This window comes from Syngnathus typhle, linkage group LG12 (assembly GCF_033458585.1).
Source record: "Syngnathus typhle isolate RoL2023-S1 ecotype Sweden linkage group LG12, RoL_Styp_1.0, whole genome shotgun sequence".
NCBI lineage: Eukaryota > Metazoa > Chordata > Actinopteri > Syngnathiformes > Syngnathidae > Syngnathus > Syngnathus typhle.
The window spans coordinates 7,421,275-7,439,792 of record NC_083749.1 but is presented as its reverse complement, the minus strand read 5'-3'; the positions used below and the strand labels follow the sequence as shown (position 1 = coordinate 7,439,792).

Genomic DNA, 18,518 nt, shown 5'->3' with positions numbered 1-18,518 from the left:
CACTGTACTATTGAGTAATCATCTTTTCTTCGTTGTTGTTTTTGATTGGCTATTATGCAAACCTTTGAGAACAGAAACAGAACATTGCACACTAAGTTCTATTATGTCAAACAATGAAGTCTGCCTGTTGAGTTGCCTCGCTTGTAAGCAGCGTGTTCATTGATGACCAGTGGGGTGAAAAAAAAAAAGTAGAATTACATTGATAGGCTACCTCCAAATTCAACCACATTCGTTCCATTGGCAGCCTATTAAAATTGGCCTCCATGACTTAACCAAAGCAACACTTAATTAATCATTCGCTGGGCTCCTGACAATCATCTCTGAATCTTATGACACTGAAGCACATCCGCAAAAGTTGCTTGGATATTTGGTATTTTTTCTCCTTACTCCTCCATGGTACATCAAATGAATGACCCAGTACCACTGTACCAAAAGTGAATCTTAGAAACGGTCAATAATCCCGAACATATGTCCATGTTAGTTGCGGTTGTAGCAGTCAGACCTGTGAACATTCCGTTGCATTCCATGTTATTCCCCACATTCATAAACACTTTCTCGACATTTAGGCAGTTGTTAACGTTTTTGCGGTCGGCTGCATACGGCAAAGCGCTCGGGTCCTGTGGTAGCAGCAGCACTCTTCAGTGTACCAAACGGGCTTTGTCTGGATCACACTTAGCAGTCGTTGGCAAATGGCATGATTGGAAGTGTAGTTTAGCTTCTGCGCTGCAACATCTGCTTCTCTGGTTTGGCCTCTCCTGCCTTTGGCAAGGGTCTGTAGTTGTACTCCTGGCATATCCATCTGTATGTCTGGCTACATTTATACAGAGGTCTATGCGTCTCCCTGGATATTTCACTGTGTCTGACTTGGAAGCCTCTTTATTGCTTCGAGTGAATTAGGATGTACAAGGAACATCGTGCGTTTTTCTGATTGTACAGTTGAACATCTCCAGAATGCTTCCTGTCCATTTTCACGGTTCGTTTTAGCCGTGCAGACATAAGCCGTAATCACAAGCAGCGCTTTTCTAAGTGACGGCGTTTTGAGCAATGGATTCCATTTCAAGGGAAGTTTGGAAAACACAGTGATCACCTCTGTTCCTTCTCCAGAAATCTAGAAAATTCAACAATATGTTGTTGCGAATATTGGAAAGATTATATATTTTATACGGGAGTAGACAGGGGTATTCCATGTTTGTTTTCTTAGTTGATTTTACAAAAGTACATTGTTAAATAGTTGCTCGAAGCACAGGCTGCAGTCTCTGAACCATAGCCTTTAGCTGTTTGCTCAGCTCTCGCTAAGACCTTGCTTCCTCTTGCAATCCGAGTGCGACGGGGGTTATACCGTACTGCTAAATGTCAGGTCAAGACCAGTTTAAAGCTTAGTACGCTTCATTTAAAATCCAAAACAAACCATTGCAAACAAGTATTATGAAGATGTTTTCAGGCAGAACCAAGCCAGTGGCTCAAAGTGCACCTTCATTGTGTCATAACATCAAAAAGGGAGACAGCGCCAGCTGAATGAAATACTGAGTCTGCCAAGTCAAATATTTTGATGAATATACCAAGAAGCCCATGTAATGTATGCTGATCTACATTTGATTTTTCGCTCAGAGGCAAATTTTTCAGGGACGTTCATGGAAGAAGGCGAGTCGCCAGCAGAAGCATTACAAGAACTCGAACGCCCCCATGAAGCGATTGGCTGGAGAACTGCTGTGTAGCTTCGTCCAAGCCACTTTGTTTGATTTATTTTTTAATTTGTACTTTTTTTGTTCTTAGCGCACATTCAGTATAGACAGCTAAAAGATCATGAGGAAATATTCTTGGATTTGCCAAAACATGTATTGGATTACAATGGCTGACTCCCCCTTTGAGTTCGGGATGACTTGTTATGTATTATTCCACCCCCAGGAGCTTTGAGGGTGCAAGGTCTAGCTGCGTGTAAGGTCACCTCTGGATCTAGCGTTAATAGTTGCAAGCTGTCAGTCGGATTTGGAGAGGATGAGAGTCGGCAAGCGTATGGAGTAATGCCTTTTGAGGGTTGCCTGCCCCCCTCCCCTCCTTCACATCCCAATTTTGGAAGAAATTCCTCTCTTGGAAGCTTGAAGCAATATGGAGAGGGCAGCAATTATATAGTTATATGGCTTGGCCCCTCTAAAACAACTTTTGCTAAATGAGACTATATGTTTTTCTGTCTGCTTTGGTGGTCGGCTCTTGAGTTGCCTCCCAGTCTCTCAACGCTGTTTACAGCTCTCCGTCTGACGCAGGAACTCTCAATACGCGATTTGTAAAGTGTCATGACTGATGTTTGTGTCCAAGCTGATGGTCCGCCATTGCCAGCACTGACCACCCCGCGTTTGCTCCTGCTCTCAGCTGCAGATGATTAAACAACTTCATACATCTAAAATGACAGACAAAGATGATGATGGTGCATGTATTTGAAATGTAGAAAATATGTTTGCCTTCACTTAAGTATTAAATATATGCATTTGGTAGGTGTCTGTGGTCAACAGCCGCACAAAATATTCAGTAGTTGTGTTTTGCCGGTGGTATCCAGGGTTACTTTCCTACCTTCTCATGTTTTTGCCAGGCTACTGAAATCCCCTGTAATTGCCAACAATTGAATAAACAGCATTTCGCCATAACTAGCTCCAATGCCAACTCTGGTGGTTGAGGGCATTTAAGTAGGACAGGACTTAGGGGTAATGTGAAGGAGGGTTGGGGGGGGTTTCTCTGCAGCTGAGCAAAGGTAGTTGCACAGCAGTGAGGACACACTTGCCTCTGTTTGTTAGCGATTTTGGCAGTTTGCTGATGTTAAGTGCTAGCACTTATGTAGCCAAACAGAGTTATGCATTTTTTATTTTTTTTGCATTAAGGTTGCCATTCCTACATCCTAATAAGTCTCCCCCTCTTATAAAAGTATGCTGACGTTATCATAAACCCTTCCCCTATGAAGTGGCACCATAGATCTTCTTCATCTTGTTTGGTGACCCAGTGACCGATTAGTAATTGACTGGCAATCAATATAGTTCGTATTCCATTTAAGTCTGCCAGGATGGAGATTGTCATGTTTTGTTTTGTCGTTTGTGACGTCCATTTCCAAATGCTTTTGGACACTATCTTCACACCTGGAAATCTATTGTGACTGTGTGCTTGCTTGTGTTGGATTGGCGCCCTTGACACTACATCCTTGCCTTGCCCTTGAAACAGCATTCATGTTTGAAAATCTCCAAGCGTATCAGTCACCAGAGTCTAAAGCCGCCTTTGATACAGTCCAGTCGACACTAGCCATACATACCTTCCACTACTCCAAGCAATGGCTGACGTACACAGAGTGAAGTGAAATGAGAAGGACACTGTGTTATTTTGACCTGTACCAGAGATGGAAGGATGAGGCTCTGACAGGGTCAACAACCACCAGAAGGTCTTTCATGTCGCACTTACTGCGTGTCTCCCACCCAGCCCCGACCCCAAGGCCTCCCTCTAGCACTGGGATATGGGGCCTTGGGCCCACAAGGCCAGCCAGCCTTTCACAGCCACCCTGAAGAGAGACTCTCAAGTCAGGGCCAGATGTGGCAGCTGGCCCCCGCCACCCTTTGGGTCAAGGTCAAAGGAAAACAGTTCAAATTTGCCACCCACTAACATTCAATATATATAGAGTGGTAAACCTTGGATAGAAAATAAGCCTTGGATGGAAAGTGAGGTGGAGTGAGGAATTGGTGGGTTGTGAGTAGGGATAGAAAGATAAACCAAAGTGAGACATGAACTAAACTGAAACTGGGAGCTCTTGGCCTCATACAGGAACACACATCACGCTGTTGACAGCTGTTTCTGATGCATCCGGCCCCGGTCTTGTATGTAAAGATCATCCCATCCAGGCGTTGTTGTCTTAGGTGGGTCCATGGCACTGTCCACCCCGCCGTATGTACAAACAACTTCTTTTATACGCTCTTTTAAAGGGAGTGCCAACACTCACTCACTTTGTCTCCTTTAACTTGCGTGGCTCAAAAATGGCCGATGGAATCTTTATATTCTTCTTTTCTAACAGAGATTAACTGAAAGAAGTCTGACCAGGCCCGACTAATTTGAATGTGCAAAATTTAATGGAAAATTAATAAATCTAAACTCTTGTTTTAACAGCTTTTTTATTTGAATTTTACAATATTTTTCCAGTGTGATCCAGACTCCTTCATGCTCTGTAATCTAAACAAAGTCAATTTTATCCCACATTTTCAATTCACTGAAAGGAACAGCCAGTCAACTTTCATTATTGATACCTGAGCTAAAAACAACCCCAAACTGTGTGGTGTGTCAGGCTGGATTAGTCTTATTTTAATGTTCGCATTGCATACTGCGAACCATTGTACAAAAAGAGTTCACAACCACTTAACCTCTAATAAGAAATAGTGATGCTGACAGTAGACCTCCACAGATTGAGCTGATAAGTCACTTTTTTATTTTTTTTTATTTTTACACTGACGTGCCCTCAGTCTGCTGTTTGCCTTTGCACGACTTGGACAACATGTGTTCCTGGTTTGGCTGAGGAGCAGGGGGACACTTTCTTTACCCAAACAGCTGAAGCCCCCCCAGAGAAGCTTGCAGAAAAGGTGGCAGCACATTCTCAGTGTTTTATCCGGTCATGTCGAAGGATACTGACCCCACGATTCTACCAATTAAGATGTTATCAAAGGACAGTAACAGCCTTCCATCAATCCTTCCATCCAGAAAGCAAATGAAGAAGAGGTCTAGCTAGAAATACCCCATGCAAAAAATACCTAATTCCTTCTCACTTCTGTCTCCTGCTTAGGTGATTCCATTCCCGATGTCCTGTAACATACGGAACGAGTGCTCTTGTCGGGATCCCAACGCCGTAGAGAACAGAAGGGAAGAGAAGGTCCATTCCCTGGGCTGACCAAACCGATGAAGGAAGAGGGCTTTGGGGTGTGGGTGGGGGGTTTTGTTCAACATCTCAAGACCCTTCGCACCAACACCACACTCAGAGTGGGTAAGGCGGTAACACCCCCCCCAACTGCCCCTCGATCTTTGTCCTCCATTTTCCTGCACATGCTGCTTTAACAGGCATACCTCTCCATCCTCGCAACCCCTCTGCCTCTGCATCACGAAAAGATCGAGAAAAGACGACAGGACTCACAAGATGCCACTGAAAACGTCATTCCTCAACTATAAGGAACGTAGCCTCACAGTATCATCATCATGAAGCAAAATGCAGCCATTTATGAAATAGCCAGGAAAAAAAAATGGAAAACCTAGACAGGCCGAGGTACTGTAGCATGCCTTTTGTTCAGTGTCTAGTTTAGTGCCCTAGCTTGATAATTACACAATGAAAGCAATTCCAAATGTGTGTGGGGGAGGGGGAGTGTTGGATCAATAATTATGAATATGAAGGAAATGAAGACACATGTTTCTCAGACACGTTTAGAAGACATGAGGTTTTGGCACGAGTGGTCAGACATACTGCATCTATTTTAACTTCACTCGTGTTTCTTCTTCGGCACATCAGAGGTTCAAACTCGCCTAGAACGATCGTCTCATTTACACTCCGCAGATTCCACACACAATAACTGAGATAAAATAAACAAACAGTCACGGAAACTATTAAGTAATTACCCTGCCACCGCGAAATCAATATTCCCATATGTCTCGTTTTGTTTTTGTTTCAGCAAATTTCAGAGCGTGGAATGAAAACAACGTCCATGCGGCCTCTGCTACTGCATCTGCCGCTAATAGAATTTTTTGCATTGTAGTATCCTCATGGGGGGGGGCGGGCGTTTTACGTCTTTTTTTTGCGGTTCGCAGGGAATCCTTTGCAACCAAAAAATAGCATTATCCATTGATTGCAACTGAAGGAACGTCATTGTAAACACCTCACTTTGCAGTAGTTGGTTTTAGTTTCAGTTTTAGAGTTTGGGTTATTTAATTCTCGCGGAACGGTTTCCCCACAAATTCACCTTTCGCTAAGACCTATAACGGCCCTTCCACCACCTCTCCTATTAATTCAGTTTATAAAACATTTGGAACCAACATGGTGCTTCCATTATCCCCAGTCACAGTTTTCAAAAGAAACAAAACAGAAGACATTTCAATTACCCCGGGTAACCTTGCTAACACTGCAGATGGTGATTACAACGGATGACCTCATAGTTTCATACTCTACATTTATCTGAGTATTTCCGTTGTGTTTGGCAAATGAAAAAAAACAGACTAACAACATGTTTCAAGTTGGACCCAATAACCTTTAAACCTTCCAGGTATTTTTTTTTTAGCAGTAATGATATTACAAGGTCACTTTGACCCAGAGTGTGATTAATTATCCAGACATGTCAAAAAAGATCTGACTAAACATTGGTTTTATTTCATGACAAATTCTATTAATAACTATTACATTGTGAAATCGCAAAGGCTTTCCTCCCCAAAAACTATACTTAAATATTCTATATCGTTAACTAGTCAATTTGCCCCGCAACGTAAAAGGATCGTTGTAGAGATCAATAATATAGCCAAAATTTCGACCTGTATTCTTCACGGTGATTGGCCAGGTTTAGCGAAATGGTGAATTAATTTCATTTTCATGACACACACACACACACACGCACACACAAGCACAAACAGTGCTGCTGATGCTGCTGCTTGGCTTATCAGCCCACGTTTTGCTGCTCTGGTTAGGTCACAGCGTGACTAAGACACACAGTTGCGAGGGATTCTTCATCACCAAAAATACACACAAGAAACGACAAATATATTGTAAATATTACTTCTCAATAGAGGGTGAGATTTTCTTTTTCATGTATTTGATTTTTCTACCAAATGTCATATTCAATTAGTGTTTGTAATAATGACTTCAGTTACTGCACTTTTTAAGTTGCCATGTAAAAAAAAAAAAAGGTCTTTCAAAAAAAACATATGTAGAAGCTGCTATCGTCCAAATGATGTTCCAAGACAAATATTTGGTCCTTTTGCCCCCCATGTGTTGCTTTAAGATGACCTTTTCCCAAACTTGCTTTGCTTATTGCGAACAAGAGCATCAGATATATCGAAAGGTTTTAAATCCGCCCCAGTGTATATTCCATAGAACCTCCAAGGTCCATCACATTGTGCTGAGCAATCATTTTGAAGACATTACTGTCTTAAACTGCAGTAAGTTCCATTTTTTGGCTCTTTGCCATATTGTGTCATCCTGCTCCTGCGGTGGCACGACAGATATAATAAATTAATAAAAATCACTGCTTAACCAATTTTTATACTTTTAATACGCCCCCCTGAGCCTAAATCTAAAACACACCCAAATCGCCCCCCAAAAAAAGTTGACTCACCTTCTCCATTAAGTCTAGTGATATTTCCCAACATTTTGGTTTCATCGATGTTGGAGGTTGTACTGTGCATTTACTAATATTTCAACAAATCACAACTAACTCAACTGGACATTTGATTTTCTTTTTTCCAAGCTGTTTATTTTTTCACCAAGAAACTCAAAGTCAAACGAGAAGGAAACCTAAATGAAGAAATCACAATTATTTATGAATGATTGTAAGGCTATGTTATTCTTATTGCATTTAGCAGAAGACATGTATTATCTTGATATTACGATACAATGTTATGATATATATTAGTACTCTGGTTTCAGTTGTTTTACATACAACTGCAACCAGTGGGGTGGGGGGGCTCAACCTACAAGCCCCACTTCCTCATGCTGATGACCACAGGTTCAATATCCACCACTCAGCTCCCTTCCTGCTATGCTATTTGAATGGACCATTTGGTTGTTTATGACTCATGATGACCTGTATCCAAAAAAATCCACGCTTGTCTCCAAAGGCTACAGATTTAAGACTGGATTTTCTTTTGGAGAAGGAGGTAATCTTGTAAAGCCATAGTCCAACCGAGCGATTCACGCAAAGAAGGAACATCACCTCGAAACTGTCGTCATCACAGGATCCCTCACTGTACCTCATGCCTGTAATGTTTGCTGCTTCAATATATAGATATATATTATTTTATTGATCTTTTTTTTTTCTTTTGGCTTCTCATACCGATGGTGTACATAGTAGAACTATTTATTGAGAGTGTTATACTTTTTTAAGTTATATTTAATGTCCATGTAAGTTATTTTTGACATTGTTCATCCATCATTATTATTGTAATCAGGCAACCCCCTCTGCCCTCACACACTTTTTTTTTCTTTAACCCTTAAACGTTCGAAAAGAAATAGTGCTCGCTTCACACATGTAATATGTTACAGATTTAAATTACAGAATGTAATTATTTTTTAACTCTCTTGTTTGCTTTTGGGGAAATAAATTCATGTATGTAGTGTTATAACAACTACAATGTTAAAAATTAGGTACATTTATGAGACTCCAAAGTACCTATTTTAAGTTTAAAAAAATAAATCCTGTTTGTTTTATGGGTGAATCTGAATATTTACAATGATAGAAAACATACGGACAGAAGAATAAACCTGATTTTTTTTGTAATTGTGGGTTTTCAAAAAGGTAACTATGACCTATGATCATAAGAGGCGAACACTTGTGAGGGTACCCCTGATTGGTAGGATGAAGTCCATTTTTTTCTGAGAGTGTGGTGCAGGGTGCAGGGTGTTCTTGGATGCTGATAAAAAGGTGTGGTGGAGGGAATGGGTGGGCTGCTTTTCCTGGCCTGGGCAGCTATTTGGCCAGGTGTGAAAATGTGTACTCACAGGGGCCGGACCCCGATGCCCCCACGGCGGCGGTGGCGGCCAGCGCTTGACTGGCAAAGCGACACGTAAGCCACGGGGGCAAGTGAGTCAGATTTTCTCCATCCCCCCTTCCACCAGGTTGGACACCCCCTGCCCCCTGCTCGGGCCCCTGCCCCGCCCGCCTCCTACTCCTTTGACACACTGCCTCATCTGTCACTGTCAGCTCAGGCGGCACAGGGCGGCCAGTGTGGAGCGAGGCCCTGCGTAAAAAAGGAGAGAGGGAGTTTGGGCAGCTTAAAGAGGCGTTTGAAGTGCAAGCTGAAGGAACACACTTCTTCTTGGCCAAGCGCCTGGCTTATCACATACACTAATATGTTTGGAGTCGTGCTCGCTCCCCTGACAGGCTTTGATATCACTCCATTTATACCAACAGTTGCCACTTTGTTTCTAATTTAACACCCGTTTTTTTTTTTTTTTTTTTGCATGCCCAAAAATGGTTAACTAAGACAAAGAAGTCGAGGACTGTTTGAAGCCTCTCCGATCATAAAATACTGATGTGCCATCTTGTTGAAGACATTTTTCTTTGTGTATTGTAACACATGAAGAATTACCTCTCACAGGCCTCTGGTTCTAGACTTAGTCCACTTTTTGTCTCCCTCAATAAAGGTGACTTGTCCTTTTGTTTATTTTTATTTTAAGAAATATACATATATAGAAAAATAAGTGTATTTGCATATTACGTGGATATCTAGTGGTATTACTGCAATGTTTCGTACCCGATTGCGCAACAAATATATTTTAAGATGTAAATATTGATGATTGTATTTGCAAAAACAATGTACTAACTGTTCGGGAGTAGCTCTTGGATGGATTTTTATCCTATAATACAAAAGATGTTGTATATTGTGTCAAAGTATCGCGCGCAAAATACAGTGAGAAAAAAATCATAGTAAAAAAACAAACAAGATGCTTTGCCACGCCCACTTGCAGTTAGCATTTATTTGTCCATAATGGCTCTGTGGAAGTACTGTTGTCAGCTTTCTAGACCATGAATTATATCCAGTGAGTCGTATTTATTTGTCGTCCAAATGAATGGAACCCGAATGATCACTTCTGGGTTGAAATGGAACCTCAGTAGCAACTCTGTTGCTTTTTTTTTTATTATTATTATGCATTTAAATCTTTGGTTCAGGCACCAGCCAGTAACTTTTAACAGTTTCTTTGCCCTCACTTTGGACTGTATGAGTCAGATATGCCTTGGGGTCTCCACCGACACTGTAAAGGAGGCCATCGGATGTCTCTCTGATGGCTCCCTCGCTCTTTGGTTTCTTTCTTACAGTATGCACTTTTTCAGGCACATATACAACGAGTTGGACTTTTTATGTTTTCCGTGGATGTTTGTCCTTGCTTTCTTCACAGTTGCAATTATCTCAATTTTTTTGGTGCTTTGGTACATGGCAAAAACATGTCGGAACTGTACTATATTTTCATAAGGAAGAGTCATAAAGATGAGTATCATGTTGATTTTTTTTGCTGTCATTTATTGTGTAGAAATAAAACACTGGTTAAAGTGAGTTGGTTGATGTGTGATTATTATTATTACTACCGTATTTTCAGAACTATAAGGCGCACCGGACTATAAGGCGCACCTTCAACGAGTGGCCCATTTTAAAACTTTGTCCTTATACTATAAGGCGCATCGGACTATAAAGCGCACCATTAATGCATCATGTCAGATTTTTAATCCAAATCAAATCATTCTCCATTTTATCTTGTTTATTTCAACTTCAGACGCAACATATTACTTTATAATCACAAAATAATCTTCCATAGTCTTTTTGATTTATGATTCATAGTCTTCAACGGGTCACTTGTGATTGATTTCATAACACAATGCTTCGGGCCAGTTTCAATTTAGGAATTTGGTCCATATATAAGGCGCACCGGACAATAAGGCGCACTGTCGGCTTTTGAGAATATTTTAGGTTTTTAGGTGCGCCTTATAGTCCGGAAAATACGGTAGTTATTCTAGTCATTTTTTTCAAAACATAATTTGGTATAAACTCTGTGTGACATCTTTTGTATTCTTCATAAAAATACATGTTATTTTGTTGTTGTTTTTTTTACATGTTTTTTACTCCATACATTGTTTATAAAGGGGTGGAAGAATTTCATAACATTATCAACTCCTCTACCTATGACCGTGTCCTATTGAGCAGAACATTCCAGTCAGGAAAAAAGAGCCTTGGGACCTTATTTCGGCAGACTGGTGCCCGTGCACTCAGTGTAAAAACGGGCACAACTTCATTTTGGTGCCAGGGCAAATCTCGCCTTGCTGTTGAGACATCACTTTCTGTAACACATAAACAAGCTTATGCAAAGAATGTACCATTAGCATCTTGTGCATAGATGCAATGTAATTGACTTCATTTAAAAGGTCCGTCACAACAGTACTTCACGTTGATGACAAGTGCTGAGCTCGCAGAACAGCGATATTCGCGGGTGGTTAAGACAATATCACAGATACATCGGCAGTGTTGTTCCTGGCACACCTCTTGACGACTATGTCCTATTTCCGTGAGAATGAACATCAAGCTACTGATTTTTAAAAGTGGCCCTTAATGTTGCATGACTGGAAAGAAATGAGATGGGAAGCTAAAAGGAATAGTTTTGCGGAGGGGAGGTGGAAAAAGTAACTGCTTTCCCGGCAGCTCAAGCACACAGGGAGGCATAGCCACCTTTTTCTTTAATGATATCAATTAGAGAGTCCAAGTGGTGTGTTAGTTCAGGAGCTAATGTAAATATTTGCCCTATGGATTGTGCTAACTGCTAAGAAACAGCACGACTGAACTTTCTGTAAATCTTCTCCACACGTGTCAGCTGATCGACACCGCGTCCCATTCATTGACCTCTCAACATGTCATTGATGCATTTAAAAGAAGTATCAATAGTTTTACAGCCGGACTTTTTGTACGGAAGCCTGCATGGAGCAGTCAGGGTTGTAAATCTTAGCGGGATAAACCAAACCATAAAAAATGATAATAACTGTGGTCGTGCGCTTTGAGGCCAAAGTGTGACTCGTACACTTTGGCCTTACTGCGATGTGACAAGGCATGTAATTATCTAATTTTAATAGAGCCCATACTTGTTCCTGAGCAAACCCTAACTAAGGGTATATTTAGACCTGATTCTTTGGTCCACTTTAAAAGGACCAGGGTTCGATTCTAACGCTGGTGCGGACCTTTTATGCAGGTGTGGATACACGCAAACAAATCCTGGTGCGGATTAAAGTGTGCCGTCCTGGTCATTGCTGTCTTATGTGAGCACAGATCGTCACAAGCGTGGATGTGTTTACAAAATATACTTCACTTGCAAAATGTACGGTCTGAATAGGAACCGCACCAAACTAAATAAATTAAGTCTGCTTTTGGCCGGGACCAAACAAGTGGACTAAAGGACTTTTCTGGTCTGAATACAGAAGAGTTCGCACAGTTTCTTTATTTTTCAGCATTATATAAATGTATTCATTGATAGTTTGGTTGATTGTTCTCTCGATCAATCAATCAATCAATCAATCAACCAATCAATCAATCAATCAATCAATCAATCAAAAATCTATCAACCAATCGATCGATCAATCAATAAGTCCCATTTCACTTGGCATAAATGGACATTTAATTAAAAAAAACACTTAGGGGGTGGATATGCTGAACTGGGTGACAGCCTATGGCAGCTAAGTGTATTACTTTTATTTTCAGATACAGTAGAATCAAATCAGTGACTCTTTGTATCTTCAAACATTCAAAATCAATAAAAGATCAGCACTTTTGTTTAGTATTTTGTGTCGCTTCCAAGGCCCTCTTTTAAATTAGATTGCTCACCTAATGCTTTGAGAAATAACAAGTCAAAAGAAGCAAAACATAATAAATGCATCAAATACTGGCAATACAATGTGATGGACGTTTATAACATTACAATCACACATTTTCAGTCGTCCTTCGCTGTCATTGGAGAAATATGTGCTTCAGCTCATTGGTTTTGAAGTCATGAATGCAATTGGTTTTGGATGTGGGTGTTCCAACATATGTTAGTACTTTTTGGAGGCCAAGTATCAACAAGCACTTCTTCAGTTTCCCCTGATAGGAGGGCAACACGCCGCAAGACGGAGCCAGGGAAGCTTTGAGGAGCATTGACGGCTTGAGTTTCAAATAAGGGACTGTAAAGCTTTGCTATTATGTCAGAAAGGACGATTCATGCTAAATTTCATTCGAATGTACACTGCTTAATATAAGCTATTGGACCTGTCATAACAATGACAAGAGACCATCCAGCATCGTGACACGCTTTAACGCAGAATCTCTCTATTCAATGAATCTGTCGATGTGTCACAGTTCTGAACAAGAATATTTATTTCTTTTGTTTTTCTGGGTTCAAGACACAAATTTAAGCGTGGCATACACCTTCAAGCGGTTGTGTCAAGGATGGTTAATTTTGTCCTCTGGAAGGCACTTCTAATGGTGTCACTACCAAAATTTATTGTTATGCCTCATGCTTTTGAATGATTGTATTTATAAATAATAGTGAATTGATCTTAAATTTGACCAATGCCTTGCTGGGCGACCAGGAGTGGCCCATGCACCACATTTACACTAATAATTTGAAATATGAATATTTTGCATTATGTAAAAAACAACGCGAACTATACTTTATATATGTACATTTTTTAATATTTCACATTCTTCAGAAAAAAATGACAAAATCCACATAATACAGTTTTTGTACAAGTTTACAATGTACAATATTATAATTTAACTTTACAGTTTATATAACACAAGATGAACATACCAGAAATGGAAATAGAGGCAAAGAATAAATAAAAATCAAACATGTGGAGATTGATTGCTCACTTTTTTTAATTACATGTTTATCTATTTTTGCTTTGGGTTGTTCAATCTTGTAATGTACTCTCGTAAAAATGTTGTAAGAAGTCGTTTGAAAAATTTATAACCAGAAAACTTTCCTGCGACAAGAAAGACAGAGAGAAACAAAAACACGGGCATAGACACCACATTCAAAGCAATTACGAGTTCTTGTAAAATCTTGGATTTCATTTTGTAGTCAAACTCTCAAGCTTTTGTCTTTTGTTAGCTCTACAAAACATGTTGTCTTTGCAATCGAGTGGAACACTTTGTGTCAGGCCTAAAGGTTCGGCATTTTTGCAAAATTTGGAATTTTACTCATTTTTTCACCCACCAAATTCATAGCTTTGTAAACTTTCAATCATGGACATAATTTCTCAATATTTTTTTAAAGAATTGGCTATTATTTTGTTCGGATTCATAAGACCTAAAAACAATTAGCAAATGGCTTTAACATTTCTCCTTTTACAACGATGGTTTAAAACAAACGCAAACTTATCTTTAGATTTGTACTTTTTTTCCTCTTTTAAGTGCTTCACGTAAAAGCATGAACAAAGCAACTACAATGTTACATTCAAGGTTTTTAAACAGACGACTGGCTGATTGGCTGAGGATTAGCTTTCACTATGCATCATCATCTATCTACATCTTCACTTTGCTCTTTCTTCTGTTTTGCCGCCCAACGTGCTGTTTTTGCCACACACATAATTTTTTTGTCCATTGGGTTTTTTCGCAGAGACACCCGCTGCAGGACGACGTCAGCTGATGCATCAGTCAGTGACATCACAAAACGCAAGCGCGTCCCTACTCTTGTGTCTCACCGGAGTTTGGTGTTGCTGTATGTATTACGCTGTACGGAGATAAGCTTCTCCGTGCAGGCTGTGCGGCCTTCGTGCAACGAGCCGCTCCAGGCGCCCCCGCTGGCGGGCATCCGTCCGTCGTCGCTGCGGCAGTAGACGTACGCCATGGTGTCAGTACGGCTCTGGATATGCGTACTGCGCAGTAGGGAACGACAGTAGTGGCTGATCTTGTCCACCCTCCGGAGGATCAGGTTGGCCTTTCTATCAGAACAACAAGATGTGCACCTTTAAAAAAAATTCCATGCAAATACATATGCTGTTAACTGTAATGTTGGGTTTTTTGTAACTATTGTGCAATATCCATCTACAGGTAGCAATGGAATCGAAAAAGGAGGAAATGGACAGAACCCAAGACAAAAGATGTGGAAAGGACTCAGGAAACAGAGAGGATTCAGAACTGATGTAAGGTTGTTTTTACGATTTATGCAATGAAGGCGAAGCATCAATCATCTGTTAGAGATTCAACAATTCACATCTGGCCAGCAAAATGTGATGCCAATTTCATCTTCCTGGTATTTACCCTGACTCGTTCACTTATCAATTTGATTTGATTCAAATTTAGTTGTTACATGCAATCAATATTGATCATATTCTTCATAAAATTGTAAATTCCTCTGACATATTGCTGGTATTTTTTGACTGATTCATGATTCTCTGTTTTTTTTTGTAATGAACTTCAATCATAAGTCACTTCCCAAAGAATACTATTCAGTGGACTTAACAGCAAATTCCTCCCATCATTTTTGTCAACTTGTAATTTTAATTCACCTTCCAAATGTATTGTTTTGTTAGGTTTCAGCATTATATGGTTGTTTTCGGGCAGTCTGTGAATTTCCATCATATACAAATACAACAGCTGCGTTTAAATTCTTTCACTAAAGTTGTGCTTGCGTATCAAGGTCACCAAGGTTTACCTGATGCCACAAAACAAACAAATACCGTATTTTCCGGACTATAAGGCGCACCTAAAAACCTAAAATTTTCTCAAAAGCCGACAGTGCGCCTTATAGTCCGGTGCACCTTATATATGGACCAAATTCCTAAATTTAAACTGGCCCGAAGCATTGTGTCAGGAAATCAATCATAAGTGGCCCACTGAAGACTATGAATCATGAATCAAAAAGACAATGGATCATTATTTTGTGATTATGAAGTAATTTGTTGCGTCTGAAGTTGAAATAAAAAAGATAAAATGGAGAATGATTTGATTTGGATTAAAAATCTGACATGATGCATTAATGGTGCACCTTATAGTCCGGTGCGCCTTATATAAGGACAAAGTTTTAAAATGGGACATTCATTGAAGGTGCGCCTTATAGTCCGGAAAATACGGACTATATACTATATAATATTTGTAGTAGTAGCAAGGGTGTGCTGCCTGCCAGTCTGGGTCAAAAGTATCTTTTTAAAACTATCGCATGCAGCTGCGTGTTGAATTGTCAGATAGTGATGTTGTTGACCAGTCCACAAGTGGCAGCTTCCTGGAGTCGGCAATACACAATCGGGAAATGCGTCTCTGCTGCTTGCCACTGTTTACGACGCAAAAGCAACGCAATGCAGGAAAAACAACCGAATGCACCTACAATCGGGATTGAATTCAAGGTTGTTAAACTAGTGGGGATTCTAAAATGAGGAAAACACACACGGAGAAGGGGGAAAAATTCCATTTGTTTTGAAAAGCAGCGTCTGCTGAGCATCAACATCTGTCTTTAGTTAAGCAAAAAGAGTACAGACATCCTTTTCACTTATTTGCTGAAAATGGGGGAAACATTTTCTCATTTCCCCCCTTGAAAGTTCTTGCGTCTGACTCTACAGAATACCAAACACATAATCAAGAAAGACTCACAAGTGTGTGAACCGGAGACAAATTAAACATTTATGACGCTAAACAAACAGAGTAAGCAACAAAAAACACACAAGTGAGGAAAAAAAAAGTAACTCAGAATTAACTTTCAGGTTACAGCTCATTCCATTATGTTTGGCCTCATGTGAAGAAATTCAAGAGTGAAACATGAAACACTTTTGCAATTGTGTATTTAAGAAAATCAGGATTGATGTTGAGAATAATGTGGCTATAAATAGAGCTGTTAAAATAAATCCACACTGATGTCGGGAAGCTCCGACCATTGTTGGTGCCTGGGTGAGCGCTGATTGTGCTTACGTTTCATTTGGCCATTCTTTTAGCCTTAAAAAAAAAAAAAGCACCACCAATAGAGACGGCTTGTAAATTACTCTCAATGAGGCTCCAAGCCTGCCAACATCAGGCAGTAAATAATCCAAAGCACGCTCGTCAAGAGGACACCCATAATCCCCTCACCACACCCAAGACCACCTCACTGGTTCCCACTCACATTTATGTCCATAAAAACACCATCGTGATATTGGCTAGCATATTTTACACTGACCAAAGCAATTTTGCAAACAATATATAATCCATCCATTTTCTGAACTGCTGTTTCCTCACAAGAGTCACGGGCGTGCTGGCGCCTATCCCAGCTGACTTCGGAAGATAAGTGGGGGACACCTTGAACGAGTCGCCAGCCAATCGCAAGGCACAAAGAGACAAACAACCTTTCGTACTCACAGTATAGGGAATTTTGAGGGTTCTTTTTGGAACCTGGGAGGAAACCGGAGTGCCTGGAAGAGACTTACGCAGGCACGGGGAGAAGATGCAAACTCCACATAGGAAGGCCAGAACCGAACCTGCGGCCTCTGCACCGTGAGGCGGGCTTGTTAACCAGTCAATCACCGTGGCGCCAATATATCATTCATAAAATAAATAACAAAATAATGATAAAAAAAGAAGACACTATGTGTTGAATAAACAGGTAAACTATTTTCAACTTGGTTAGCAAAATTAATTGACTGTTAATTAGACAAATATCAGCTCGATAACACTGATGTTGGATGATTAAGCAAATTAATGTCACAAAAACATCAAGACGAGGAAACTATTAGAGTTCTCTGGCGTCTAAGTGGACCGTGTTTCAAGCATACCCCGCAATGCCAAATCTTCTCACCTGGGGCCCAGCTCATCTTCGCTGCGCCACACAAAGTCACCAAACTTCTCATATAGGGAATTGTAATGGTGCTGGACTCGGTAGAGCAGTGGAGGAGGAATTTCCATCAATGTATTGTATGCCAGCTGCTGCTCCTTGCCGCTGGTGTAGCCGTTGTATAAGTTGTACACCTTGTCTGCGATCTCTTGAAAACCATGAGGAAAAAAAAACATTTGTTGTGAGGAGACATGCATGCAAGCGTTGAAGCGTTCAAAAAGGGCATTGAGGAGGTTGTTTTCAAAAATCGCAGTTTACTATTCTGAATTTTTGAGGTCAGGTTGGGTCAAGGTTTCCTTTGTTTTTGTCTCCCCTCAAAGTCATTTGGGTAAAATTCATCATCTTTTTTTACAACTTTGCAGTTCAACACCAAGGTCATTTAACTCAGTGCAATGACAGGGAAAACAAGTTTGTTAGTTTATGTCCTTCAGATGTGCTTCCTCCAGAGCAGCAGACCAACTTCATATGATTTATTAGCATAAATTACAGAACGAAGAAAAACAAAACCACCCGGCATTTGAGAAACTGTAATGAGATAATTGCTTGATTATATCATCTGAGTAGTTTTTTGCTATTTTTCTTCTGTTGTGCTCACTGCGTACCAAGAAATCCCACAAAGACAATTCTGAGAATGCCTGTACCTTCAGCTCGGCTATCGTCAACCATCGGGCAGGACGTCCGAACAGAGACGTAGCTGGAGTCAGAGCTACTACCCCGGCTGTCCACTGCATAGAGGGTGAACCTGGAAACAACAAATATGTTATTGTAAAACGACACTGTACTACAATCGCTGCTAAGACTCAAAAAGCAAACATTTGACCTACAGAAAGTCTCGATGTAAACGTCTGTGGGATATTTTAAGAGTTTTATATGATGTACCGTATTTTCCGCACTATAAGGCGCACCTAAAAACCTCAAATTTTCTCAAAGGTCGACAGTGCGCCTTATAATCAGGTGCACCTTATATATGGACCAATATTGAGCCACTACAGAGGCG

At 40.4% G+C, this 18,518-nt stretch overlaps 2 protein-coding genes across 3 annotated transcripts in view; one reads left to right on the top strand and one right to left on the bottom strand.

Moving 5' to 3' along the window:
- The window catches only part of pappaa (pregnancy-associated plasma protein A, pappalysin 1a), a 71,251-nt gene extending 60,991 nt beyond the window's left edge, over window positions 1-10,260 (top strand). For both annotated transcript variants that reach the window (XM_061293595.1, XM_061293594.1), the window contains exon 22: window positions 4,802-10,260. In XM_061293595.1, coding sequence (XP_061149579.1) covers window positions 4,802-4,906 — 105 coding nt within the window. In that variant the 3' untranslated portion in view covers window positions 4,907-10,260. The remainder of the gene's footprint in view (window positions 1-4,801) is intronic.
- A 3,131-nt stretch (window positions 10,261-13,391) lies between these two features.
- Window positions 13,392-18,518, bottom strand: part of LOC133163558 (astrotactin-2-like) — a 155,025-nt gene continuing 149,898 nt past the window's right edge. Inside the window, exons 21-23 of the mRNA XM_061293591.1 lie at window positions 18,163-18,263; window positions 17,486-17,669; window positions 13,392-14,666 (exon numbers count right to left, since the gene is read on the bottom strand). Coding sequence (XP_061149575.1) covers window positions 14,423-14,666; window positions 17,486-17,669; window positions 18,163-18,263 — 529 coding nt within the window. The 3' untranslated portion in view covers window positions 13,392-14,422. The remainder of the gene's footprint in view (window positions 14,667-17,485; window positions 17,670-18,162; window positions 18,264-18,518) is intronic.